This window comes from Berghia stephanieae, chromosome 7, assembly GCF_034508935.2.
Source record: "Berghia stephanieae isolate SIO BIC M18660-M18661 chromosome 7, UCSD_Bste_1.3, whole genome shotgun sequence".
In the NCBI taxonomy this organism is placed as follows: Eukaryota; Metazoa; Mollusca; class Gastropoda; order Nudibranchia; family Aeolidiidae; genus Berghia; species Berghia stephanieae.
This window is the reverse complement of record NC_088366.1, coordinates 20,978,567-21,006,525: the sequence shown is the minus strand read 5'-3', so window position 1 is coordinate 21,006,525 and position 27,959 is coordinate 20,978,567. Positions and strand designations below refer to the sequence as shown.

Sequence of the window (27,959 nt, the reverse complement as noted above, 5' to 3'; positions counted from 1 at the left end):
GTTGAATTGTAAGCTTCGATTTAATAGACGAAGACATACTGTGGACGTTTCTGATTTCCCCTTTATCAACAAAACACGACGAATAAGACACTAAGGACGAATGAGAGATGTGTAGTGTGAATGGCGTAGATAAGGTAAATAGACATAAACAATGATGGGACAGGAAGTTTTTTGAAAAACAACAACAAAAAGAAGAAAAAAAAAGAAGAAAAAAATAAATAAAAATAAACCCACAATAAAATGACAAAGACGCGGTAAACGAATACACTGATGATGATAAAATATTATAAAATGATAACAATCGACGTTTACATATAAATGCACGTCGATAAAAAATTGAATGGTACCGATGTTGTTTTTAAAAAAATATTAATATTTAATTTTAAAAAAATAATAACAGTACATAACAGAGAGATGGTTTACAAGGATAAAAATATAATCTCCCAAACTATAGCTATACATTTGACTGTTTCCCTCCCGGCCAAGGACTCCGGCCAGGGTCAGGACAAAACCAAGTAATCTCATTCCAAGACAAAGACAGAATGCAATTAGAAAACAGACACAGGGTGATAGTGATAGTAGACACATCAAGTACCTCCCTGCCCATTATGGAGGTCAGGATCCCCACCCAGATAACTGTCTACAGTTATCCAGATTCGACTCTGAATAACCACTCTGCTTTTTAAATCTCTTGTTCATTTAAATTACAAAATAATGTTTGTAATAAAATAATAATAATAATAATAATAATATAATAATAATAATAATAATAATAATAATAATAATAATAATATAATAATAATAATAATAATACTTTATTGCATCCCAAAAAGGAAATTGTTTGTACGGACATGTTATAATTTACACAGTAAGATAAATAAATAATGGAAATATGATGTATATAAATAAGGAGCAGTTTCACAGCCAGAGCCGCGCTTTATGAATGAATAATTTCAACACTGTAAAATAGTTTAAATTGTCACGATAAATAGAACATTGAAAAGATTGCAAAACAAATAAATTAATAAATTAATATTTACGTTATTTGGAAGTAAAGAAGCGAAAACAATTATATAAAATGATTATTGCATGTTGTTATAAAGCCTAATACTGGACGTCAGAAAAGATTTTCAGTATCTCTCTGTTTTAGTTGAAATAGAGAAAGGCCGACCACTCCTTCCTGACATAATAACTGATGATCTTAGTGGATGATGCTGGTCATTTAATATTTTGGTTATTTTACTCTCATATAAAATTTATCATATAAAAGATCTACATTGTCAACATCATTTATATAGCATTTAATGGACTTTTTAAATATTTGAATTTATTTTGTTCCTTTCCACTGCTAAGCAATTGCCTCCTAAGCTGTTTTACAAAATGACAAGACACTTTCGATTATTGCTTTATAAAAGAAGAAGATGACCACAAACCTTTGATATTATTCATTGTATCACTTTATTCAAAAATAAAATAGTAAAAAAACTTGTTAAAATATTTTGAGATAACAATATTCATGATATAGCAATATACAAGAATTGCTGGCAGTAAAGGAATGATTCGTATTCGTATTAGATCAATAAATGCTAGGCAAATAAATAAATAATAAATTATAAAATACAAAGCTGCCTGAGGCCATATATTGTTTGTTTCATCGAAGTATTATTTTATGAGTTTTCAAACAATTGCGACACTTTTAGGTAATTACAATTATAAAACCAGTGATGTTTGTTTTTGTTTTTTAAGGGTTTTACAGCACTTGCGACACATTAAGGTCATATCAGCGCCAGTAAAAAAGAAGAAAATGGGATAGTAAAAAGTTCTAGAATTACAATTAAATCACCCAAGAAAAGGTAAGACATGAAAGGGGGATTGGTTCAAATAAGAAACAGGTGTAGATTCCAAGAGCACACTATCAAAGTAGGTACTTAGTTTGAGATCACTAAAAGTCTCATCCAGATACAAGCACAGGTCCCCACTAAGAGGAATACACTCAAATGTTTACAAATCATATATAATACATAAACAAAACATAATATAGGGCATAACAGAGAGATGATTTACAAGGGAAAAAATATCATCTCTCAAAACTAATTAACATTTGACTGTTTCCCTCCCAGCCGTATCCAGCCAGAGCCAGGACAAAACCAAGTAATCTCATTCCAAGACAAAGACAGAAAGCATGTTGGAAAACAGACATAGGGGGATAGAAGACACAGTATGTACCTCCCTGCCCATTATGGGAGGTAATTCCGACATAAAGTTTAAGTCTAAATCTATATATTGTGTGTACAAGCATATCAAGATTTTTTTTTCTGTCCCTCTTTCAACAACTACTTGAACTTTATATAGCCCAATACCCACGGACATGCTCAAAGCGCTTTACAAGGGGTCCCTAGCCAATAGCAACACTCAACATGTTGAGACTACGCTGTTAACGGCCAGCTATTCATTTTACACCTAAATACGATGAGGAGTGTGAATAAAGATCTTTTTCTGAGGACTCAAATATAAGCTGCTCAGAACAGGGCTTGAACCCAGGACATTCTAATCCAATACAAAACGATATAGCAGCAAAAGCAAATCAATATTTTTTTCTGTCCCTTTTTCCATCAGCTATGATTGGATCCTTAGGTCTTTTCTATCTGGTAGAAAGCGCTTTGTGATAAACTAGACTTCTATCAAAAGGGTAGCAAAACAAAAATGTGTTAAAGTGTCAGTTTCACACGAGAGAAAATTCAGTTAAACTCTGGCTTCACTGGCTTTTAATTTTGAGGACTACCTTGTACATGACCCATCAAACCAACCCAGTATTATTATGTCGGGTTGAACCAGTTCACGAAAAATTGACTTTTTATAGGTCTAAATTATTAAATGTTATTTAAATGAATCCAGAATATTAATGAATATTTAAAGTACAACTGTGATTTCTCAAAAGTACATTAGTCTCAATTTTTTTAATTCTCATCGTTCTCTTGAGCTTTTATATAGCGCAATATCCACTGAACATGTTAAAACGTGCTCTGGCCAACAGAATCTAGTTCACCCTAACATCATACCTTTATGAGATGGTGAGTCACATATATGAAATAATAAAGAATTGGCCGTTTGTGTCTACCATTGATCATAAAACGGACAACCATAACTCCAATTTATTTTTAGCTCAAACTTTAGATTGACTTTAGATATATGGCAATCCCAAGGTTTGAAGTCAGACACAGAATTCGCAAAGTCCCAGGTTTGAGAGTTTTTGCCAAGATGATATTCGAAGGACAAGTTTTCTGGCCAAAATTTTTAATACAAACGTGTTTTTCCAAAGTATGGCAGTTAACTGGTTAAAGATAAAATATAAAATTTCCACTGGTGATTAAAATCAAACCTCTTACAGAAATACTTCTTATAATTTATCAACTTGGTTACTAAACAAGAAGCCATTCTCTTACCATCTATTTCTTTTTTCATGCTTTATCATCTTGGTCATAATATGATAAAATATTCCTTTATTATTTGATGATGATATTATTTCTACTCATTTTTTGTCATTTTCGTCTATGGAATTATTCCATTATGACTATTACTTTTTTACATGCTTTATCATCAAAATCATGAGGTAGGATAATTATTCCTTTGCTATTTCCTTTCATGCTTTATTATCTACGTTGTATACTAAGGGCAATATTCCAATGTTATTTCTTCTCTCGCTTTATCACCTGTCATCATCTAAATCATAAGATAAGGGAATCATGTATAAGATATGGGAATTATTCATAGGATAAGGGAAATATTCATAAGATAAGGGAATTATTCCAATGCTATCTCTTTCTTGCTTTATCGTCTAAGTCAAATGATTAAAGAATTATCCCAAGCTATCTCTTTTTGGTTTTATGATCTAAGTCATAAGATAAAGGAAATATTTTATTGCTATCTCTTCTCATGCTTATCAGCTAAGTTTAAGATAATGAATTATACTTTACTATCCATTCTTTGCTTAACCACCTATGAAATAGAATAAAGATAATATTTCAAAATTATTTCTTCAGTTGCTTTACCACAGAACTCATATAAATGAGGAATTATTCCAATGCTATTTCTTCTCTAGCTTTACCATAAGAAATTATTACTTTGCTATTTATTCGCTAGCTTAACCACCTAATGATAAGATGAGGGGATTATTCTAATGTTACTTCTTCTCTTGCTTAACCCTCTCCTTACCAACTATAGGAAAATCGTCACATTCGTTACGATACAGCCAACATTTTTCTTATTCAAATTTCTTTTGTACATCATAAAATTTAAAGAAAATGATCAGTGTGTTGCAGAGCATGTTTTACTAAAGAAATTAGACTGCTATTGTATTTGAGTGATAAAAAATATATTTTTGTGTTGGTTTGGGGAAAATCCTGAAAATGGCTGGTAAGGAGAGAGTTAATCGTCTTAGTCATAACATTGTTGTCACCCAATATGCACTATTTTGTATTGTAGAACATTAGTAGTTACATAACATTCCTTTTCGTCTTTGCTTTTGTGCACCTTCACAAAGTAGAAGTCATTGTTTCAATTTTCGAGAATAGAGCAACATTAATCAGTCATTATCATTCTTTACTGTGCAGCAGTGTATAGAAACAAAATTGATCTTACTTCTTAACCATCAATTATTGAACTAGTCATTAACCCCCTCCTTACCACCCATAGGAAAATCGTCACATTTGTTACGATGCAGCCATCATTTTTGTCATTCTAATTTCTTTTGTACATCATAATATTTGAACAAAAATGGTTGCTATAGTTAAAGTATATTAATACTGTGATGAAGAACTCGTTTAGCAAAAAATAATATGTATAGAAAGAACTAACAGATTTTGTGTTTAAGTGAAATAAATCTAATTTTGTATAAGGTTGGGTGTGAAGTTTTGGGGAAAATCCGGAAAATGGCCAGTAGGGAGAGAGCTAAACTGTGACTTTTGTATTTGTGTAGTTTCCAGTTCAGTGTGTCAATGGCTAACAAGGAGGACATTGAGAAAATTCTAGACAAGGTAGGTAGTCTACAGTTGTCTATCGGGAAAATAACTGAAAGACTTGATAAACCCAAAAACATAAATGATGAACATTTATTTCATGCTCAATGTGTAAACACAGCTGTGAATGAAATGTCAGACCGAAGGTAGAATAGCCATTCCACTACAATCAGTCCCAGTGGTGACCAAAGTCATATAATGAGGTAAATATTCCAATCTTATTTTTTCTCATGCTTCATCATCTTTGTCATAAAACTAGGAATTATCCCCTTGTTAAATATTGTGGATGAAGTACTCAAACTTTGTGACATGGTGTTCGGATCACGACTTTCCTCAATCAGTTTCTGGTTTCCTGGCACAGATGTTGTCAAAGACAGAGATGATGCTGTGCTGTTACTCCTAGTTTGAATAATCTCCCTTTGATACTGCCATTTTCTGCTATTCTCCATCTCTGAAGATCCTGAATAGAAGGCGATGGCTGAGGTAGACGGAAATGGATGAGATTCCAGAGAGAGTTTGGATGACTGTGGAGAAGTCACAGATTCAATTTCGAATCTAATGATGTCTTCATTGGTTTGGCTTGTATTTTTCTGTGTTCTGGAATTGCAGGTGGAGGCAATATCGAAAGTAAGGTGTGAAGATTTGTTTGTCTTTGTATTGTCATCAATACAATGATTAAGATTGGCTGCACATTTGTCGGGTGTGGTACCAGTTTGACTGTTTGATGATATAGAGGATGGTAATGCAGCTCGTAATTGGGTGGATAGGATCATTGTTGCTGTTAGTGTCTTCGATGTTGTTGTTGTTGTTGTTGATGATGATGATGATGATATCGATGATGATGATGATGATGATGATGATGATGATGATAATGATGATGGAATGGGTTGTGGTGGTGGTGGCGGTAGAGATGATAATAATGATATTGATGATACATCAGTTATTGTCATTGCTGTCATTGGCTTTGGTGCTGTTGCTGAAGTTAATAGCGCATTTAAAGGCATAACAAAAGTGTTTGATGGTGCTGGTGACAATAGTGTTAGTGATGATGATGATGGTGATGCTACCTCTGCTGCTGCTGCTGTTACTTCTACTGCTGCTGCTGTTAATGATAAAGATGATGATGACGATGATGATGATGATGATGATGATGATGATGATGATGATGATGATGATGATGATGATGATGATGATGATGATGATGATGATGATGATAATGATGATGATGATGATGATGATGATGATGATGATGATGATAACGTTGATGACTGATAACTATCTTTAGGTACAGTCTTGTTCTGTGCCATAGGCCTGGAGAATTCAGGGGTAATCTTCGGCTTGCTGAAAGAAGGGGTGATAACTAGAGCTGGTGAAGACAGTGCTTTGCTGATGCCGACCAAAGTCTGCATTATTGTTAATGAGGATGACAGTACGGGTGGCACAGATGACGACACTGATGATGAGGTTATTGATAATGGTAAAGTAGAGGAAGACGGAAGAGAAATGAAAGATGGCTGAGCTTTGAGGGCTGTAGCTGTTGTAGGGACCAGGGAAATGGAGGAGCATCGGGTTGATGAAGTAAGAGGTGATAATGAAGTTGAAGAGGATATGGATGATGATGATGATGATGATGATGATGATGATGATGATGATGATGATGATGATGACGATGTCGGCGATAAATGATTGGTTTCGATTATAGTTTCTTTGGAGGTGGACTGAGATGACGACGATATAGACACATTCATCCCTGTAATGTTGATTTCCTCAGACACTGAGTCTTTGTTGACCATTTGAAGATTCCTTTTGTTTTTAGTTGAAGACCTGGGGATAAATAATGATTTTATTTATCATTATTATTATTATTTTTATTTTTTAAAATAAAGTAAACTGAATCATAAAATTAGTCCATAAAGAGTTTCCCAGTTGTTTCATTATATGGGACCAATCGTTTCACAGTATTATGACAGGATGCACCCAATACTTGGAGGTGATTTCAACATTGAAATGTGAGATTTTAGATTTTGCCACTTTTAGAAATTAACTCTATTGATCTAAATAAAACATATAAACTTAAATCAGTTTTCATATTTTTGACTATAAATTCAACCTTTAGCGTCTATACCAATACAGTCCTGTCTCCCTCCTTTGTAATGTCTTCCATCAACTTATCCAAGACCACCATTTCTAATTGCGCCATCCGAATATGTCTCAAAAACCAGTGTCAGCAAAGATCATCAAATCATAAGTGACACAGGTATTGAATTATGACACTAGGCATGATACCATTAATTTTTCAGTGAATCCATATAATGGCCTCAGTATATTCTTTGAGAAAACTTCAAAACCATCAAACCCATATCCACACAAAATTATCATTATTAGCTCTATTCATGAATGGTTATAAATATATTACGTAATTAAAAATGAGAATGTTTTTTTTTCATTTCATTTTATTTATAAACCATTAAAAAAGGTGATAGATCTATGAAATAATATATACCTATCATTGACATTATTCCCAGCCCCAGGCATGCGTGCATCCGTCTGCTTTTTGCTTTGCCGATGTAATAAAGAACACTTGTTCCTTTTATGACACTTGCCAAATACTGCATAGGATGGACACACAAATGAATGTAGCTTCTTACACTGAAAAATAAAAGAGAAAATAAACCTCCACAGTAATTATACAAATATAAGTCTACACAAAAATAAATAAATATTTATTTTTTAGCTTTTATAGAGAACAACATCTACTTAAAAGCATTCGACAAGAACTCCCAAGTCGTTCAAAAGTATTAGGCCCATGTAGCCAGAGTTTAACCCAGGTTTCTATAGTGTGAAACTGACAACAGCAAAGGCTCGTTACCCTTTGGATAGGATGCTAGTCTATCACAAAGCACTTTTTGCCAGATCTAACAGACCCAACTATCCAATCACTGCTTGGTGGACAGGAGGGGGGTGGGGGTGGTAAGAAAAAAAAAAATCTCAACCACCCGGGATCGATCTCAGTCTCTTTGCAAATGAAGAGAGTGCTCTACCAACTGAGCTATCAAGAAGGACTCCCAAGCCAACATATAAAAATTACAATTTTCATTTGACAGAGACAACACTATTATCAATCAAGTGCTCCCTTTGAAACCTGAGCATGGTGAGAAGATATGAGTAAAGAGTCACACACCGAGTGTCATACCACATGATCACAAAGTCATACACGACCTGCTACAGGAAAAACACAATACACAATGTTTTTGTTTTTCATTGTTTTTTGGGGTTTTTTTTTTCTTCTTTTCAATTATCATTTCTTAAAAATTAACCAGTATAATTACCCTAGTCTTTTTTTCCATAAATCACTTGGTACTTCAAAATTCTTAAGAATAGATATAGTGAAGAAGGAAGTCCTCAGGTGACTAACTATTACTATAACAAAAGCAATTTTAACCAGTTTGACTCTATTTAAGTAGAAAATAAATCAAAATCTATAGGTGTCTACTATTATGTGTGGGGGAAAAAGTAAAGCTACATTTTTATATATCACTTTTCCTTGTTGTAAGCCTTTAAATTAAAAAAAAAATTAATAAAAAATCTCATAAATAAAAAATTGAAAAAAAAAAAATTGAGTTTTTATAAAGCGCAATATCCAATAAACGTACTCAAAGCGTTTTACATAGGGTCCCTGACCAACAGTAACACTTAACATGAAGGACGGGACATAACGCCTGTTAGGCAATATTGCATTTTTTTTTTTCGGACAGAGACTACGCTCTTAATGGCCAGGTACTCATTTTACACCTGTGTACAGTGAGAGAATGTGAGTAAAGAGCCTTTTCAACTAGGACTCAACTATGTGCGCCGAACGAGATTCGAACCCAGGGCCTTCCGATCCAAAAGTGAGTGTCAAACCACAAGACCAAATAGCCGGCACAAAACAGCATACATTTAACATTCAGGGTGAGATATGCAGTTAAGTGCTCATACAATTTTTGTACAAAGATGACATTGTATTAGACGGGAGGTACATGGGAGGTACCTTCAAATTCAATGCATGCACGTCTTAGATAAGAAAGGATGGAAAAATGTTTATGCAAAAGTATCTTTCCTATGGGCATGAGAAGGTGAAAACTGAAAAGCTTCTTATGAAAACAGTAAAATGTTTGTACTGTTTCAGTGGGATACCTTTCCATTTGTATTTTTATAATGCCATACTACAGGCACCCCCCCCCCCCACCCCCACTCCCACCTCCCCATCTCTCTCTTCTTTCCTAAAGGCATATTGTCGAGGTGTCTTATTGCCAGTTGGAACCCTCTAACCTAGGTTAGGTCATGAGAAAATAAAATGTGAACATAATAAGAGGTATATAATTATAGAGTATCTGGATTGACACTTACCTTCACTCCCAAGGGACAGAACCCTTGCAGGAAATCTTTGCAGACTGGAGCATCCGGACTGACATTGACATGCAGGTACAAACAGTCCTTCTTAGAGCATAAGCCTTGAAGGTAGAAGAGACACACAGGCATCTTGTGGACAGAGGCATCATGGGAGAACGGACAACTGGAGGACTTATCACATTGTCCTCGAAGAAATCTAGTGAGGTTTAGTAAAGTAAACAAACATTTCAAAAATATTTATAATCTCCTCTAGTTGTCTGATTTTGAGTAGCTTGCGGCTCAATGGAAATAGTGTCTCGTCTCATCACAAAAGTCAAGCAATGTTTAACATGATCAGTGGTCAGATCAGTGACAGTGATCGTGGAAAATTATGATTCTGATGTTGTGTCCATGGACAAGGCACTTTATACACTTTACCCCACTCAACTCAGGTGTGAATGAGTACCTGGTTATCGGCAGTGACAGATATTGTAAGAGTTTTAGTGCAGAAAGGATGCGTAACAGTTGACTGGTACTGTGTGAAATGGAAACATGGATCTATATGGCCAGCAGAGGAAATAAATGAAATATTGTGAAACGCACTGAGCATGGTTATTCCATGGGAATGTGCTATATAAATGTTCATATTTTTTAAAAATTATTGTATAACCAATCAGACTCACCCTCAGTGTATGTATGTATGTGTTATGTGTGTGTGTACATTATATATAAATATATATATTTATATATATTCGTGAGAATTAATATACATGGATCATGTAAAGTGCTCGACAATTATTAAGGAGCACGAATTATATTTATTATCTCACCTGAGATAATAAATATAATATATATATAAATAAATATTTCAAATATAATTATGATCAACTTCTACAATATTGTTTCGGGTATTCGCTCTTATCAGAAAGTGAAAGTAGATAGTTGTATTCGTATTTTTTCGGCTTCGCGGTTATGGTGGTTCGTAATTACATAAAAGGTTTTTATTTCTGTCTGCATGAAAAAGTACGAACCCAACAATCTACTTTCACTTTCACTTCCAAATGAGAGCGAGAGCGAATGCTCGAAACAATATTGAAGAAGTTGATTATAATTATACTTGAAATATCTTATAAATAGCTCCTTTTATCAAAAAGTTGAGCACTATTATTTCATGGTTTTAGTTTTTATAATTTTATATATATAAATATATATATATATATATATATATATATATATATATATATATATATATATGTTATGTGTGGGTGTGTCTGTGTGTTTATGAAAGGAAATAGGATCATTATGTATCTTTTACCTTGTACACACGGCTACTTTATCTGGATCATGAATGAAAGGGCAAAGGTCACCCCGTTCACATTTACCAAACCGCTGGAAAAACATACAGTGCTTCTGTTTGGACTTTTTGACCAGATTACCTCCCTTTCTTCGCTTGGCTGCCACAATAGAAAGGCTCTTCTGAATTGCTCGACTGAAAGTGTACATGATATGGTAAGAAAAAAAGTTAATAGAGGAGACAACATAATTTTCTATAGCTGCACCACCCCACCCCTCCCAAAAAAAAGTTTTAAAAGAAAAAAAAAAAAACTGTGATTTCTCCTCTTATCAAAAGATCTGAGCTAAACTTAGGGCTAAACATAGTCAGCAAGAGAATAGAAGAGCAAAGAAGGTAAAAAAAAAGATATTGGGGATGAAAAGAGACAGCAAGAAGGGCTTCCTTCATACACAAAGAGAACTCGTGGACCACTACCCAATGTAAAAGTTGTTGACTGCCATTTTATAAAAAAATAATAAGGAAGACAATCTTATTTTTTACAAGATTATCAAGATAAAGAATGTAAAGAGATGCCATACCTAGCAGCTATTTTCTTGTTCCCTTGAGAGGAGAGTTCCAATGTATCTGGTCCAGTCTTGACATAGGTCATACCCCCAATGGCCAACCTGTTCATACTGGTCTGATGCCCTTTGGAAGATAACGAAGTGGAGGAATTAAATGAAAATGAAAGCAACTTCAATTGAACACAATTTCAAAAAATGGATTAAACCCCTCATATGAAAAAAATAATAATATCGTTTTCAACGCTTGAGAAATAATGATATGATTCTGCTTTCATAGAAGACAAGATAGTCCAATATCTGGTACTCCTTTTGTGAAAAAAAAAACAGGTCTTCAAACAAAGATAATAATATTTTCGAAGAACTTGGAAAGCAAGGCACAATATCTAGTTTTTATCAGCTCTCCTGATTTGAATAATGACAAATGATTTTGAATTTGAAAAATTCTAATGAAAACAAAGCAGAGTGGCTTTAATGTCGTTTGATTCAATCAAGAGAGTTTTGGCATTAGATATAGCACACTCTCTTTAGCAGAGCCTAGTGCTTGAAGTAAGTAAGTCACAGGAAGTTAGTTTTGAAAAAAATGGAGGTTAAAATTTGGAGACGGCTATAAAGTCAAAACAAGATCTTGACAGCCTCAAAACTCTGGCCCAGGACTGCGACCAATGGAAACAATTGACAACATGGATGGAGAGAGCAGCTATACTTGTCGACCATGACTGAATCACACAATTCTCAGCAAGTGTCATTCGGACTGCGAAGCTTACTACTTACTTATTTACTTACTTATATAGAGGATACAAAAAATAAAACTGCAGTAATGAAAAACAAGGGACTATGATTATGTTTATCATGAAAATAAATGGTGAGTGAAATGAGGTGGTCATGCTTTAAGTTTATCACTGATTCGCTAAAAATCATGAAAGTGTAACTTGAGTACTTTTAATACTGGGGTCATCTTTTAGCCGCACAGTATAACTTGATTTTCTTTATTATAGTGAAATCAAACATTTTGAAATCTCTAGATTATAAAACTTTGTCCGTGTTCTCTTTTACCTTATCTCAGCACTCTTAATTCTATTTGTGACCAATTATCTCAAAACAGTTTTTACGTCTGGCTGAAACTTGAGGTTTAAATACAGCACAATATCCACTAAACATGCTCAAAGCACTTTACAAGGGATCCCTGGCCAACAGCAACACTTAACATGCAGGATGAGACATGACAACTGTTAAGCGATATTACAATTTATTTTACCCGACAGAGACAACACTGTTAACAGCTATGTACTCATTTTACACCTGATTACAGTGAGATCATGTGATTAAGAGCCTATTCCAAGGACTCAATTATGCGCCGCTCAGAGCTGGAATGAACTCAGGACATTCCAATTGGAAGGTGTGTAATACCACTAGAACACATAGCCGCACAAAAACCCTGCTTAAAATTGAATTTTGAGCTTAGGTTAAAAAATTTGACTTGAAAAAGAAAATCTACATTAAGGACAATGAGCTTCATATCTTAAATAACAAAACGCTTAACTTTCCTGATTCAGACTATAATGAAACTCGATTTATCTTCATCTAGTACATTCCATCTTAATACCGGATTGATGCGATGGTCTCACTTCAAAACAAATAAACTTAACCCATGTCTCATATTTTATGTGTAATTCAAATTTTCAGCTTCTACTTCAAACCCGATACAATATTATTTTGAAAAAAATCTGAAAAGTGTTGTTTGATTTAATACCAGAAAAAGAAGAAAGAAAAATACACGAAAAAAAAAAAAAAAACATCCCAAAATTTATGTATTATTTTTTCTGCTTTGAAAAATCAAAGGCTGATATTTTGAGGTGTTTTTTTTTTTCTTCTACTACTTTTCTCTCTGCTTTGAAGATCAGGCTGCCAGGTGGGCTGCGTTTGTTTGTTTTTTTGGCTTTTGGTTCTTTTTTGTTTTTGCTTTGAAAATCATCCTGCACACAGGCTGATTTTTTGGGATATTTTGGGTTTATTTTCTTGTATTTTTCTCTCTGTTTTGCCTTGCACTGATACATACAAAACTTTTTCAGATTTTTATCTAGGACCACTACCTATTCCCTAATTTATTACTTTGAGGCAACGGGTCAGGAATAAACAAAAGACATACCTTGCTTTTGCCCTGACGTGTCATCAACTCGGGACAATTTGGTTCCATTTGACTCGACATGAAAACGAACCCCTCTGACTGTAACTAACTTCATCTTTTGAGGTCTCAAGTCTGACAGTGGTACAAAAAAAAATAAAGAGAGGATAAAATAAAGAAATAATTAGAGTGACTATTAAACCAATCCTGAGTTTTGAGAATAAAAACAAAAATGAAGACAGCAACTAATAATAAACAACCCAAAAATCAAAATAATACAAAACATTGAACTCAAACCCTTTTTCAGTCAACAACAACAACAAAAAAATATTTTAAAAAATAAAAGGAACCACAATATCACAATATCTTTTGAATGATTTTTTTTTTTTTTGGGGGGGGGGGGGGGGGGGGAATGTTTGGTTTTCTTAAATTTTTATTTTGTTGGGCTTTTTTCATAATTTTTAATTTTTTTTTTTTTTTTTTTTTTTTGCTGTTGTTATTTTGTTTGTTTTTGTTTTGTTACAAGAAGATTTTCAACCGTAGGACTGCCTCATGTATTTTATTCTTTATTTAAGTTGTTAAATTTTGTTTTACACCTTTGCAGATCACGACTTGGAACAAACAATGTGGTATTTGCATATAATATAATATAAAGTCCATTATCATTTTTTTTCTTCAAAAGATTTGAATTGTTATGAACATATAGATGTCTAAAACTGCAGAATGATTGACCACCTCCCATACTTATACACATTAACATTTGACCCAAATAGCTCAAAAAAGTCGCACCATCAAACTACACTCATCCACCATCCAACAAGGAGCAGCGGCTGACTGGATCTTGTTTGGATATGGTAGAAATTACTTTTGTAAAAGCTGGACAAATAAGAGGGGAACACATTCATTATGGCCTGCCAAGGTGGGTGAATATGTGAAACATTGTGAATCTGTGGAAATGCACTTAATAAACGTTCATAGTATTACATTTATTTGATCACCTACTTTTGACAACAACTGATCCAGGGAAAGTCTTTTTTGGGCTTGTTGGTGTGGCCATTGTCCGATATGGGTCTGAATGTGGAGAAAGAGATCCTGGCACAGCCAGCATTGACGAGGATGAAGATGAAGGTATTGTTGATCCTCTTCCACGAGATAACGTCCGAACTGCCTTTGTGCTGCTTATAATGTTACTGTCCGTATTACCCATACTTGAAGAAGACATCATCAAGGTCCCTGGATTGGCCCTTGTAAGCTTTGTGGAGGAGGCCTTGTACAACATATGGCCAATCATAACTAGTCTATTGACTTCCCCTTTCTCTTTTCCTTGAACTCTAACTGCCGATGAGACTTGGTAAGGCCAAGTGTTTCGCTGGCCTGAAGACATTTTCCTGTTAAAAAATTTTTAGAACGTTTAAAAAAAAAGAAAAGTTTGAGATGAAAAAAAAAAAATAGTTTTGTTTTCTTTTTCATCTTTGAGAGTGAAATGAATTTTCAGAATGGATTTACATCTGTAATAGGCATCTTTGAATCTTATTTAGGAAAGATTCTTAATGGTTCAAAAATAACTTTTTAAAAAATTTATGGGTGATTTTAGAATAAAGAATGTTACATACCCCAGGATTAAATCAACAGCACTTACCGCTCAACTGCATGTACTTTTCTGTGGGACATGAGCACTTTGAGACGGTGTTTAAGTTTTGCCATTTCAACCTGCCTGCGGGAGGTTTTTCCTTCACGACTGTTAGGTCTTTGCCATTTGAAGGCCGACTGTTGTCGATTTTGCCATAAGTCTGCAAAAGCCATTCAAGTTAAACATGTATCATTAAAACAATTTTTAGAAAAGATGTAGTAATAGCTTGTATTAGAGGATTTTTTTTATTGTGCTTTTGAGGGATCTCAAGATCAGATTTTTTAAAAAGAGTTCTTCAAAGCCATAAGGCTCATAGAACGGCAGTTTACCCCAGATAATATGGACTTTTGCTTTTGGTAGGACACAAGTCTATGGCAAAGTACTTTCTGCCAAATCTAACAGACTCAGCTATCCAATAACTTGGGTGGGCAGGAGGATGAAAGAAAATCTTGACTGCAACCAGAATCACACCAATTCCTTTGCATGTGAAATGCGCATTCTGCCAACCAAGCAGACGGGACCCCTTAGGTCAAATTAACATCAGTGAAGAACTTGATGAAAAAGGTTAGAGACCTTGTGTTTTTGTTGTTTTAATTTGTTTTGTTTTTCATTTAAGGAGTTTTAAAGTGGTTATTGCTCTACTTTCAGACCTTGTCAGGCTCAGACTGACTCAGAGAAAAGGAAGTTGATGGATTGAATCAAAAGAAAGATCCATACGTAGTTTGTCTGCTTTTACAATATTAGGCAAAAAATAAATAAATGAAATTGTTTTTTTTTTAACAACAAAAAGATTTTTTTTTAAAATGTTATTACTTCCAATAGAGATCAATATGTAGTTGTCTGCTTTTACAACAACAGCTGGAAAAAAATCCACATAAAAAAGCTCTAGACAAAGGTTTAATACTTATCATATTAAGAATTTTATGCAATGAATATTCTTGATATTGATAATTGATGTTAAGGAGTAATGACTTGGTCAAGTAAAACACAAAGAAATGGAAACAAAAGTCATGGTACTGAAAGACAAGGCAATACAGTGTTACGTTTCAAATCAGAAAGAGGCAACAAAGTGGGTGGCCACTGATCAGATGCGTGATAGCCAAATCTAGCCTTTGTATTGTGTTATAGGTCACTTTCCAATATCAACTTCTATTTATTCCACTTGATTAAGGTACCTGTACCTCTGAGTAAATTGCTATAAACAGCGACGACAAATGTTTGAAGCGATGGTTTCAGAAAGAAACTTTACAGTGACTTGCATTGAGTAAAATGGAAATTTAGTTCCACATGGCCTGTTGGGAGAGTACATGGAATATCATTAAGCACATTGACCACATAGGTGTTTGTCACAGTATTCAACCAGCTTATGATCGCTTGTGCCATGCTGGGGTCAATTACATATGTTAGGGTACCAGTTGCTTTCAATATTGCCTTTAACCTTTTACTTACCAGCCATTTTCAGAATTTTCCCCAAAACTTCACACCTACCCAACACAAAAACAGACATATCTTACTCAAACAGAAAACCAAAAAAGAACATTCTATACATAATGTTGTTCGCCAATACGGGCTCTATTACTATTACAGAATGTCAAGTTTTTTTTAGCTATAGCAAAAAGAAATGAAATGTGGATTAGAAAAGTGACGGTTGCATCGTAACAAATGTGACGATTTTCCCATAGGTGGTAAGGAGAGGGTTAAACAACATGTATGAACATTTTTTAAAAATTAAATGATAAATGTAGACCTGTAAATGAGCTCTAATCAAAATTGACTGAGACTGAAACTGAACCTCACTGAAACTCTTCGTATCGTATCAGAAAAATCCAAAGAATTGAAATGAATAGTAAACAGCAAGCTCACTTGAGCAAAACCAAGGCAGAAAACTAATTTACGTGGGAACTACTTACAATTGTTTCTTATAATTAGGTACCCACATCAGTGAGGAAACGGTCAACCAGTTTGTTAACAATGTGAGGCAATCGAGATGTGCTTGTAGCAATCATATAACTTTCGATTTGAAGGTGTCTTCATGACGCACTTCCGGTTTTCGCATTAAACTTTTTCATACTTTTAGGTTCTACCAAGTAAATGTGGTCAATTTTGGCTTAGACGAAACAGTGAAATTTATCGCTCGGCAGCTCAGTTAAAATTGCCTACCATTGGGATCACGACAGGTTTGGAAAGTGAAAAGATAATTTCACGAAGGCTGTGTCAAAATACACTGGGGTGTGTTCAGACACGGCAATTCTAAGAAGCGTCGCTTAGCCTTGGCAATAAATCCATCGTAAATATAAACGGCCCTTGAGCTATGCGTAGCGCTATGGAACATTCCTAATTACTTCACGGTCATTCAACTACGATTCATGAATCATTTCTTTCTTCTTCATTTCTTTCTCTCCTTTTTAAAAATATTTGAATTTGACGAATGGACTGATTTCAGTTAATTGACTGAGAATTTACAGGTCTATAAATGAATAAGAATTCTAAAAAATAAAAGAACACAATTATAAAATATTTATATATATTTATATATATTTATATATATTTAGATATATGTATATATATATATATATATATATATATATATATATATATATATATATATATATATATATATATATATATATATATATATATAATATATATATATATATATATATATATATATATATATATATATATATATAGATATATGAGCCAAGGTCAAAATAATATATTTTTAAAGTATACATACTTGTTTGTTGTGTGAGCTGATGAGGATGCCATTTGTATCGAGACATTGCATGTCTATGAAGAGATTTGGCTCCAACCCGGCTTGTACTCAGATCTGCAATCTGGCCCTTCTGCTTCCATTTATACAGACAAGTAGTTGGCTCCCTTTTTATCAAGGAATATTTATGTCTTTTATGGTTACTGCCCTTGCTCACAGCACGTGAAGTGAAATGTAAGTTATTGCGATTCAAATTTTTCTCAGAAGACATCCGGATCATGACACGTTTGTCCAGTTTAAATTTGGATTTGGTCGCATTTGACGTTTGATTGCTTGATCTCCTCTTATCAAGTTTGAATTTTTTATTATTCCACTGGTTGGAGGATGTGGATGAAGATGGGAGATCCAAATGAGATGAAGGATAGGAAAGCTGTGTGTTGTTTTTAACGAAGCTCAAAGATTTAGAGCTAAATGCTGGAATCCCTTTACTCTTCATAAATTTTAGTGGTGAAGGATTTTTAGAAGAGGAAGATTTCCGGCGACGTGTGCGACTTTCATTGTTTGAAGCGATAAATCTATAAGGATCATCTTTGTTTCTTGCATCATTATCATGGCTTGACTGGTTCTTTGATTTATCAAATGAAATATTAACAAAATTTGCATTAAAGTTTGAAGCATCTGGAAGACTTTTAGATATACTTGATAAATTATTTGTGGAATCTTTTGGTGAGACTAGCTTGTACTTGCTAACGGACACTAAGGGAGATGATGAGACTACTTTTGATGGTGCTTGTGGTGGCATGGATTTGAACCTGGTCTCTATAGAAGACGGAAATAATGGAGCAGTTTTGTTTGATGTTGGAGAAAGCCTTTTTAGCTTATATTTACTACTGATTAACCTTGCAGCTGCCTGGACTTTGAGAGGGGTATGTTTTCTATTGAAAAGAACTTTTGAATTTATTCCTTTTTCAGAGGAGTCTTGAGTAACGTCACAAATTATTTTTTCAGTTGTTTTGGTTAGAGATGATGAACAATTTCCAAGAAATTTGACAGTTTCATTTCCTTCAAACTTTAACTTTACAAAAGGGGAAGAGGATGGATTTGTTGTTGCAGTAGGGGAGGTTGTTGATTTAATCAATTTGTAAGGACTCAGAGTTTTACTGGTTGGTTGATAATGATAAGGATTAAAGGCACTTACACTTGAAGACAGCCTTGTTGGCGAGGCTGTTTGTTTTTTTGGAGAGGAATACAGAGGCAAAGCTGATTTGGATAATTGTGTAACCTGAGTTTGGGCAAGTTGTTGTAAAGTAGAAATATTCATTTCGTTTGGTATTGATGAGGATGGAAACTGCCACGAGGGATGCTGTTGTAAAGTTGTTGATTGCCGAATTGGATGAACATCTGGTTTAATTTGAGTTGATGGCTGTCCTGAGAGAAATGATGATGACGATGGTGATGATGATGATGATGATGATGATGATGATGATGATGATGATGATGATGATGATGATGATGATGATGATGACAAAAATGTTTGTGCACCTGAGTGTGATGTTGGCAAAGATGTTGAAGATGATAAGTGAGTCACTTCTGCCTGCCTATGAGATAAGCAAACAGGAATTTGTGAAGATACCGTAGTATGAATGATTGATTTTAAATGATTAGACTGAGGTATCTGATGTGTGCTTTGTCTGAACAAACTCAAATTGTCTTTCTTCATCGAATGCGTATTGGTAAACTTATGTTGGGACAAGGAACGATATGGGTTAAGATAAGACAGAATAGAAGCATCTGATCGATGAGGTTGAACCATTGAAGTTGAGGCAGATTCCTTCCAAACGGCTTGGGATCTGGAAAGAGAATGCCCTGTAACCTGCTGCTGTTTTGATTTTGCATCCTGTCGCTTTGAGCTCATTTGGTCTTGCTTAAACTCAATGTCATTTTTCATGTACCTAATCCTCAGTTCCATCTCCTCCAAACGATTTTTGTATTCCAAAGAGGTAGCTGCAGAGGAGCGGCTCTGCACATTTTTAGATAATTCTTTTGTTGGGTGTGTAGAAGGGGTCTCTGGTAGCACTTGATCTTTAGAAGAAAAAAAAAGAATTAAAAAATTAAAATTCAATGATGATCAGAATGGTGTTCTAATGTTTCATCCACTTTAAACACCAGTTTAAAGTGTTGTACTTATGAGTGAATTTGTCTATTGTGTAATGATAATAATGGTAATAATAATAATAATAATAATAATGATAATATAATAATAATAATAATAATAATAATAATAATAATAATAATAATAATAATAATAATAATAATAATAATAATAATATAATAATAATAATAATAATAATAATAATAATAATAATAATAATAATAATAATAATAATAATAATAATAATAATAATAATGATAACAACAAGATTAATAAAAATAATAATAATAATAATATAATAATAATAATATAATAATAATAATAATAATAATAATAATAATAATAATAATAATAATAATTAATAATAATAATAATAATAATAACCTTATATATGATCGGCGCCTCAAAAGAGTATTAAGTCACCCCTTAAAATTGCAATTAAGGATTAAATTATAATATTTGAATTCAATTGAATCCATTGATCGAAGAGATTGAATGTATTGTGTTACAAAAAATTTGAGTGTATATATATCGACATCACATTCTTACGAACAAGACATAAAAGTCCCATTTTGTTTTGCTTTTTTGCTATATCCAAATTAGTAAATAAAGATCTCAAATATTGACATAAATTTTACAAAAAGACAATTATATCCATATAGCGATCTACGAATATAGGCAATAATCATTTTTAAAAACAAGAATCAGATGAGGAGGATACTGCATCATCAGAACCATTTTGCACAAAGACATCCTGACACAATCATTGCATGTGCTTAGGGCATGGCCCATAAAATGATTCCTAGCCTTCAGAAAAAGACTACAATAATTGGCTTTTTAGAGTAAAATTAAACGAAACATCCTAAATCTCAAAACGTCTCTCTTAAAGTAAAGGCCATCAAATTATCCAGATTGACTTCCTTTGTTGTTATCTCGAATTTTCCATTTGTTTCTCTTTCATTTTTTTTGGAAGGACCGACTTATCAACCCGATACTAATATAAACATTTTACCACAGTCCAGGTCAATATATCTGTCCAATTTGCAATGTTGATCATTCAGACCTTTAAAAAATCAATTTATCTAGGCCACCAAGACGTAATACAGAATTGAGGCAGTGAGCTACATAAATATAATAATAACATGGAAAGAAAAGCAAAATAATACATTATTTATTACTTATTTTTCTATCTCTTTCAAAACTATTTTCATTTCCATACCTTGTTTTAATTTGGGCATAACAATTCTCACATCTCGTACACTGACCGTACTGGTATCAGTTACAGTTACAGGCAACGGATTTGGAGTTTGGCCAACGTTTGTCTGCTTTAGAGTCTCAAGATTCTGAATGTTGGAGAATTTATTTCTAGTTTGCTGGTTTCCATTTCTAGTCTTATTGGTCATAGCTTGACCTGCTACCAACACTGTGCTATATTTGTCACTAGACATCGGAGATTCCATCTTTTTACTCTGTTGACTGAAGAAGAAAAAAGAATATCAATTACTTGCCATAGTGAAAGATTGTGTAATCATTTATGAGGAATGCAAGAGCAAGGAGTGTAAAATACTTGAGGATTTTAATCAAAAGTGATATAGAAATGCAATGTATTAAAATTTCCACTTTTAAAATTTACATAATTAAGATACTTCATCAAAATGATTCAACCCTTAGGCAGATCATGTTCACAATGATAATACAAGGCAAAAGTAACAAGTTTTGAACAAGCGACATTGACCTCTGGTCCCAATTTGTTTGCTATATGTTACTAGTAATAAATTTTTTTAAATAGCGACATACGTTTTAGTGAAACCCCTGACATCGTTATAACAATTATCAGCAGTTGATACCCAACTATTATCATCTCGTACTATAAACCAATATTAAAAATGCTAATTTTCCCCTCCCAATGAGGCTACCTTGTTACTGACCAATCAGAACAAATGTTTACTACTTGGAAACAGTGCTAGTTTGATAGAACCACAGCAAAAGAAGTTAATCATTGGATGGAGCTCTCAAGGATCCATAACCCTTCCCTGTTAGCTACCTGTCTGAGATCATAGGAGGTTAACTTGATGTGTCCAATAGGGACAATTATTATTTTGGATATAATTTATTGTCTTAATATAAGTTGAAATAGCCGGGAAAACAATAACAGCCTCTTTCACCTTATTGTTTTCATTTGAAAATCAGTTGTTTTTCTAAACATCCGACCAAATTTGATATTATTTTGGGCAATATCTGTTTGTTTGTTTTTAATATCGCAAGCTTTAGATCTATTTTTTGTATTTTTTTCCAATGGGACTTTTGCCATTCACTGCTAGGAACTTTAGGAAAGACTCCTTAACTCTGGTAGATTAATTCGTTATCCTTTTTGAGGATTTTTACAGTTAGGTCTTTCTCTTTTATTTTTATTTTACTATAAAGGATGAAGGATGGGGTTTCGGGAGGGGGGATACTTTTTTAAATTATTTTTTCAATTCGTGGTAGCAATTCGGGTTTATTAACTTCACATATATTCATAAATGACTTCTTCCATACAAATCGATATCAATTTCATCAATATATAATATAAATTACAGTGGTTCCATTTTTAGAATTGTTAAGTTTTAAAAAAAATAATTCGTTTAAATAAATTAGAATTTTTTATTGGTCATTATTTTTAGAATTCTGTTGCAATGACTATGAAAATTTTTGCTTTCTCTTTTTGTGGGAAATAATACTCTTAAATAAAAGCCCTATCTCCTCTGAGTAAAAACCTTTTTGAATTTTGAAAATCAATTCATGAATAAAAAAGTAACGCAGTTTCAAAGGTTTTCATTTATTTGGATCATTCACAAAGAGAAAAGAATACGGAAAAAATGGGACGCTTTTTCTGTGTTTTATTCTGGCTTGTGGCTGTATCTCACTTAACACGCGGAATTAGGTATTGAAACTTGGCAATTTTATGGCAAATGTATCAGAAAATATGATGAAGACATCAGAAGAGTTTTAACTTGTATAGTTTTAGAGCTGAATGCCTAGGGTCAACCATAATTTTGTTTTAAATATATATTGATCACTTGGAACTTTTCCAAAGTGTAATTTTGTGTCTACAACCCATACAAATGATACAAAAAATGTCTGCTAAATTATTATCAATCAAAACAGTCCCATGAGACCATGGATTATGTTATTTCTTGTATTTACTTGAGAGAGAGAGAGAGAGAGAGAGAGAGAGAGAGAGAGAGAGAGAGAGAGAGAGAGAGAGAGAGAGAGAGAGAGAGAGAGAGAGAGAGAGAGAGAGAGAGAGAGACGAGAGGGAGAGGGGGAGAGAGAGAGGAGAGAGAGAGAGAGAGAGAGCGAGAGAGAGAGAGAGAAAGAGAGAGGGAGAGAGAGAGAGTGTATGTGTTAATCTACTGTGAGGAAAACAGAAATTGGAGAAGTCTATTTCAAAGGGGACAAAGAGTGTTAAAAGTCGAATTATCAACTGATAATCAAAACAACATGCAATAGCTGACGAGTCAACACCCCTAACATAACAATGACATAACAATGAAAAAATACCTAAAAAAGCGTGAAAGAGTTTGTGTCCTCAAACATCCCGAGCATGGCTGCCAGATGGCCACGTGCGTGGCCAAATATATAATTTTGTTTCTTTTATTAGATTTATTCATTTATTTTTGTCTCAGTGACATTTCAACTAGTCTATTCATTTTTTTATGTTAAAATTCAATTCATTTTTAAAGGGGGTCAGTCTTGGTGAAAGCCATCTGATTTTCTATTTAGCCACTTTTGAAGTCGAATTTGATCAGGTGAAAGTCTGGCCATCTGGCAGCGTTACCTCACTGACATCATTTCCGTGTCAGTCAAGCGATGGGTGGCAGAATGGCCGTCTCCTCATCTCACTCATTGAAGTGCAAATTGGGTTGATGTTTTGAGATAATACGTGAAAAGTACTTATTATAATAAATGAAATTTGAAACATAAATAGAAGAAATATGCATATATAACCTTATTAACAGCAAAATCTCTCCTCTTGGTAGTTTTAGAAATATTTTACTCCAAAGAGTAAACATCCATTTTGAACTGTCTTTTAGTAATTACACGGGTTTTGCCGTTTGATATAAACCTAAAATTACCTCTTTACTAATTGTGTGCCAACTTTCAGTCACATTTATTGATAAACAGCATAATAATTCATTTTTTAAAAATAGCATACACAAGAAATCGTTGTGTCCTATATTTTGCCTTGAATTCAAGTCATTTAGACACCCAAAGCGAGGCCCAAGGATTTCCCTAAGATTGTCATTGCTAAATTTTGTTGTCATTTTAAAGCAAAGACTCAGCGCAGCAGCGACACAAAGTTCCAACTTTCCATTGTCAACTGATTCATCAGCTCAGTCAATAAGTCTTCGGACTTCTGACCTGAACTACATGGTTCGAGCCCTGCTGAGGGCAATTATAATTTCATTTGATTTGTATGTCATGTTGCTAATATATGCTCTTTTGTATTTCAGATTCATAATCATTAACAAATAAAATTGATGAAATTGATGCATGTTCATGTATATAAGACGAATAATGATGTATTAATAATATCAAAGATTGAATAAACATCTAAGTTAGGGAGTTGAAAAATCTTTCTTTCTTTCTTTTCCCATACAAATACCATGCCCATCCTTTTTATTAACCTAACCCGTTCAAATGAATAAAAATCCCCTCTTTAGACTTTAGGAGGTGCTGTACTTTTAAACTACGGCTGTCATTATCCCAGACACCTGTCTGGGGATAACGAAAAGGCTGGGCTTTCATTATCCCCAGACACCTGTCTGGGGATAACCAAATTTCGTTATCCCCAGACAAATATTTGCAACTCTTTTAAACAATTATCCACATTCCAGAATATGGAATGTTTCCGAATACACATAGAAATAAGGAAAGTTAATAAAATATCTATAAAAACATAAAATTAACCAACATTAAATCAGTTGTTACTACATATACACAATATACGTCGATTTCGAAGTGGGTGTCATGGCTGAATGGTTTAGTCGTCTGCCCTGGAAGTTTTACCAGAATCGACGTTGTGGGCTCGAATCCTGGTTCCGCCACTTTTTTTTTTTTTTTTTTTTTTAAATTCCCGTCTTCTTTTTACAGAACGTTGCAAGGGATAAATGTCCCATCCATCCCCCTTCCCCCCCCCCCCCCTTTTTTTTTTTTTTTGTGCGAGTCTATTCTTTTCTCCTTTTTGTTTGACCGTTTGTTCCGTTTCTGAGCATGAATTTCTTAAAATTGTTTTTAATTTTTTAAAATTATTGTTTGTTTTTTTCTCCTCTATCTGACCATTTGGTCGCTCTCTGAATATTTCTGTTTGTTTGCTGTTTAATTATTTATTCTTTTTAGACACTTTTTGAGGTTGACAATTTTCTAGAAACTAGAAAAAAACTAAGAGAGAGAGAGAGAGAGAGAGAGAGAGAGAGAGAGAGAGAGAGAGAGAGAGAGAGAGAGAGAGAGAGATTTTTAAAAAAAGAGGTGGGGGGAGGATGGATGGGACATTTATCCCTTGCACCGTTCTGTAAAAAGAAGACGGAATGTAAAAAAAAAAAAAAAATAGTGGCGGAACCAGGATTTGAGCCCGCAACGTCGATTCTGGTAAAACTTCCAGGGCAGACGACTAAACCATTCGGCCATGACACCCACTTCGAAGTCGACGCATATTGTGTATATGTAGTAACAACTGATTTAATGTTGGTTGATTTTATGTTTTTATAGATATTTTATTAACTTTCCTTAATTCTTTTTTTTTTAACTCTCTCTCTCTCTCTCTCTCTCTCTCTCTCTCTCTCTCTCTCTTTCTCTCTCTCCCTCCCTCTCTCTTGGTTCCTTTCTAGTTTCTAGCAAATTGTCATATTCGTCCCCACTCCGATCTCAAAAAGTGTCTAAAAAGGATAAATAATTAAAAAGCATACAAACAGAAATATCCAGAGATAATTTTTTTTTAATAAAAACAATTTTTAGAAATTCATGCTCAGAAACGGAACAAAAGGCCAAACATAAAGGGGAAAAGAACAGACTCGCACAAAAAAAAAAACAAAAAAAAAACAAAAAAACAAGTGGCGGAACCAGGATTCGAACCCACAACGTCGATTCTGGTAAAAGTTCCAGGGCAGAAGACTAAACCATTCGGCCATGACACCCACTTCGAAATCGACGCATATTGTGTATATATAGTAACAACTGATTTAATGTTGGTTAATTTTATGTTTTTATAGATATTTTATTAATTTTCCTCATTTCTATGTGCATTTGGAAACATTCCATATTCTGGAACGTTGTGATTATCCCCAGACACCTGTCTGGGGATAATGAAAATTCGTTATCCCCAGACATATATTTGAAACTCCGCTCCTTTAAACAATTATCCACAGTCCAGAATATGGAATGTTTCCAAAATGCACATAGAAATAAGGAAAGTTAATAAAATATATATAAAAACATTAAATCAGTTGTTACTACATATATACACAATATGCGTCGACCTTGAAGTGGGTGTCATGGCCGAATGGTTTAGTCGTCTGCCCTGGAAGTTTTATCAGAATCGACGTTGTGGGTTCGAATCCTGGTTCCGCCACTTTTTTTTTTTTTAAATTCCGTCTTCTTTTTCTTTTAATATTGTTTTGTTTAATTCCGTCTTCTTTTCTTTTTTTTTTGTGCGAGTCTATTCTTTTCTCCTTTTTGTTTGACCGTTTGTTCTGTTTCTGAGCATGAATTTCTTAAAATTGTTTTTAATTTTTTTAAATTATTGTTTGTTTTTTTCTCCTCTATCTGACCATTTGGTCGCTCTCTGAATATTTCTGTTTGTTTGCTTTTTAATTATTTATTCTTTTTAGACACTTTTTGAGGTTGACAATTTTCTAGAAACTAGAAAAAAACTAAGAGAGAGAGAGAGAGAGAGAGAGAGAGAGAGAGAGAGAGAGAGAGAGAGAGAGAGAGAGAGAGAGAGAGAGAGAGAGAGAGTTAAAAAAAAAAACACCTGTCTGGGGATAATCACAGCGTTTAAACTACGGCTACGGCTACAGAAGTCCTTCCATTGACAGTGTTTGGATGGATTTTTTCTTCATTAAAACATCAATGTAAATGGTCTCAGGTATATCTTATAGTTTGAGGCAGATTAATCTAATGACATTGTCATTGACTGACATGATGGGTGGGCATCATAATCATGATGTCATCAGTGTCAGCCTATCACTGACTATCCAGGGCCTATCATGCCGATTTGAGTTTGATGTTTTACCTCTGCCTTCCTCCCCGATTGAACTTGAACCATCTCACAAGACAAATTAAAATCACCGCCGTAAATATCTAGAGGGAGACGTTTGCATATTGTCAATATTCATCACTTTAACTTTATAAGAACGTATTTATTTAACTCCCAAACTTAGGCTAATGACAGATGGGTCTCTGTTGCTGTTGTTGTTGTAGGGTATACTAGATAATTTGCAGAGTTATCTCCTTTCTCCTTTCTCTAAGCATTACGTATTTTACGTCACTTGTGTATTTCGTAAAATTATTTTCTCTCTCTCTCTCTCTCTCTCTCTCTCTCTCTCTCTCTCTCTCTCTCTCTCTCTCTCTCTCTCTCTCTCTCTCTCTCTCTCTCTCTCTCTCTCTCTCTCTCCGTGTGTGTGTGTGTGTGTGTGTGTGTGTGTGTGTGTAAGTAAGTAATGATGATGTGGTGGTGGGGGGAATGATCCACCATGTCAATCTGATAGGGATTGTGTCGAGATGAGCTCGGTGAACATAGTCTAAGTGTGATCCACATGTCTCAAAACAGGTAGTCACTCGCTCACTCAACCCTCTCCTGACCTGCTGGCACTTGAGGCGATGCAAGAGATCTCCATCTGGTCCTGTCAGCAGCTATTCTTGGGGCCACCTCGAGGGACAGACCTCTCTGCTTTAGGTCCCTCTTACATGTGGTCTTGTGGTATGACACTCGCTTTCGGATCGGAAGGTCCTTGGAGAAGGCTCTTTACTCGTATTTTCTCATCGTACTCAGGTGTAAAATGAGTACCTGACCGTTAACAACGTTGTCCCTGTCCGAAAAAATTGTGTCATATCCTAAC

General features: G+C 34.1%; 1 protein-coding gene across 1 annotated transcript; it reads right to left on the bottom strand.

Moving 5' to 3' along the window:
• Window positions 1-1,434: 1,434 nt before the first annotated feature.
• LOC144976876 (uncharacterized) lies at window positions 1,435-27,346 on the bottom strand. The gene is made up of 11 exons (XM_078921426.1): window positions 27,134-27,346; window positions 21,080-21,336; window positions 17,733-19,790; window positions 15,005-15,155; window positions 14,368-14,753; window positions 13,390-13,500; window positions 11,259-11,367; window positions 10,702-10,875; window positions 9,405-9,603; window positions 7,519-7,664; window positions 1,435-6,839 (listed from the first exon to the last, which is right to left on the bottom strand). The coding sequence occupies exons 2-11, from the start codon at window positions 21,318-21,320 to the stop codon at window positions 5,234-5,236; spliced, it is 5,181 nt and encodes a 1,726-aa protein (XP_078777552.1). The 5' UTR covers window positions 21,321-21,336; window positions 27,134-27,346; the 3' UTR covers window positions 1,435-5,233.
• Between the last annotated feature and the right edge of the window lie 613 nt (window positions 27,347-27,959).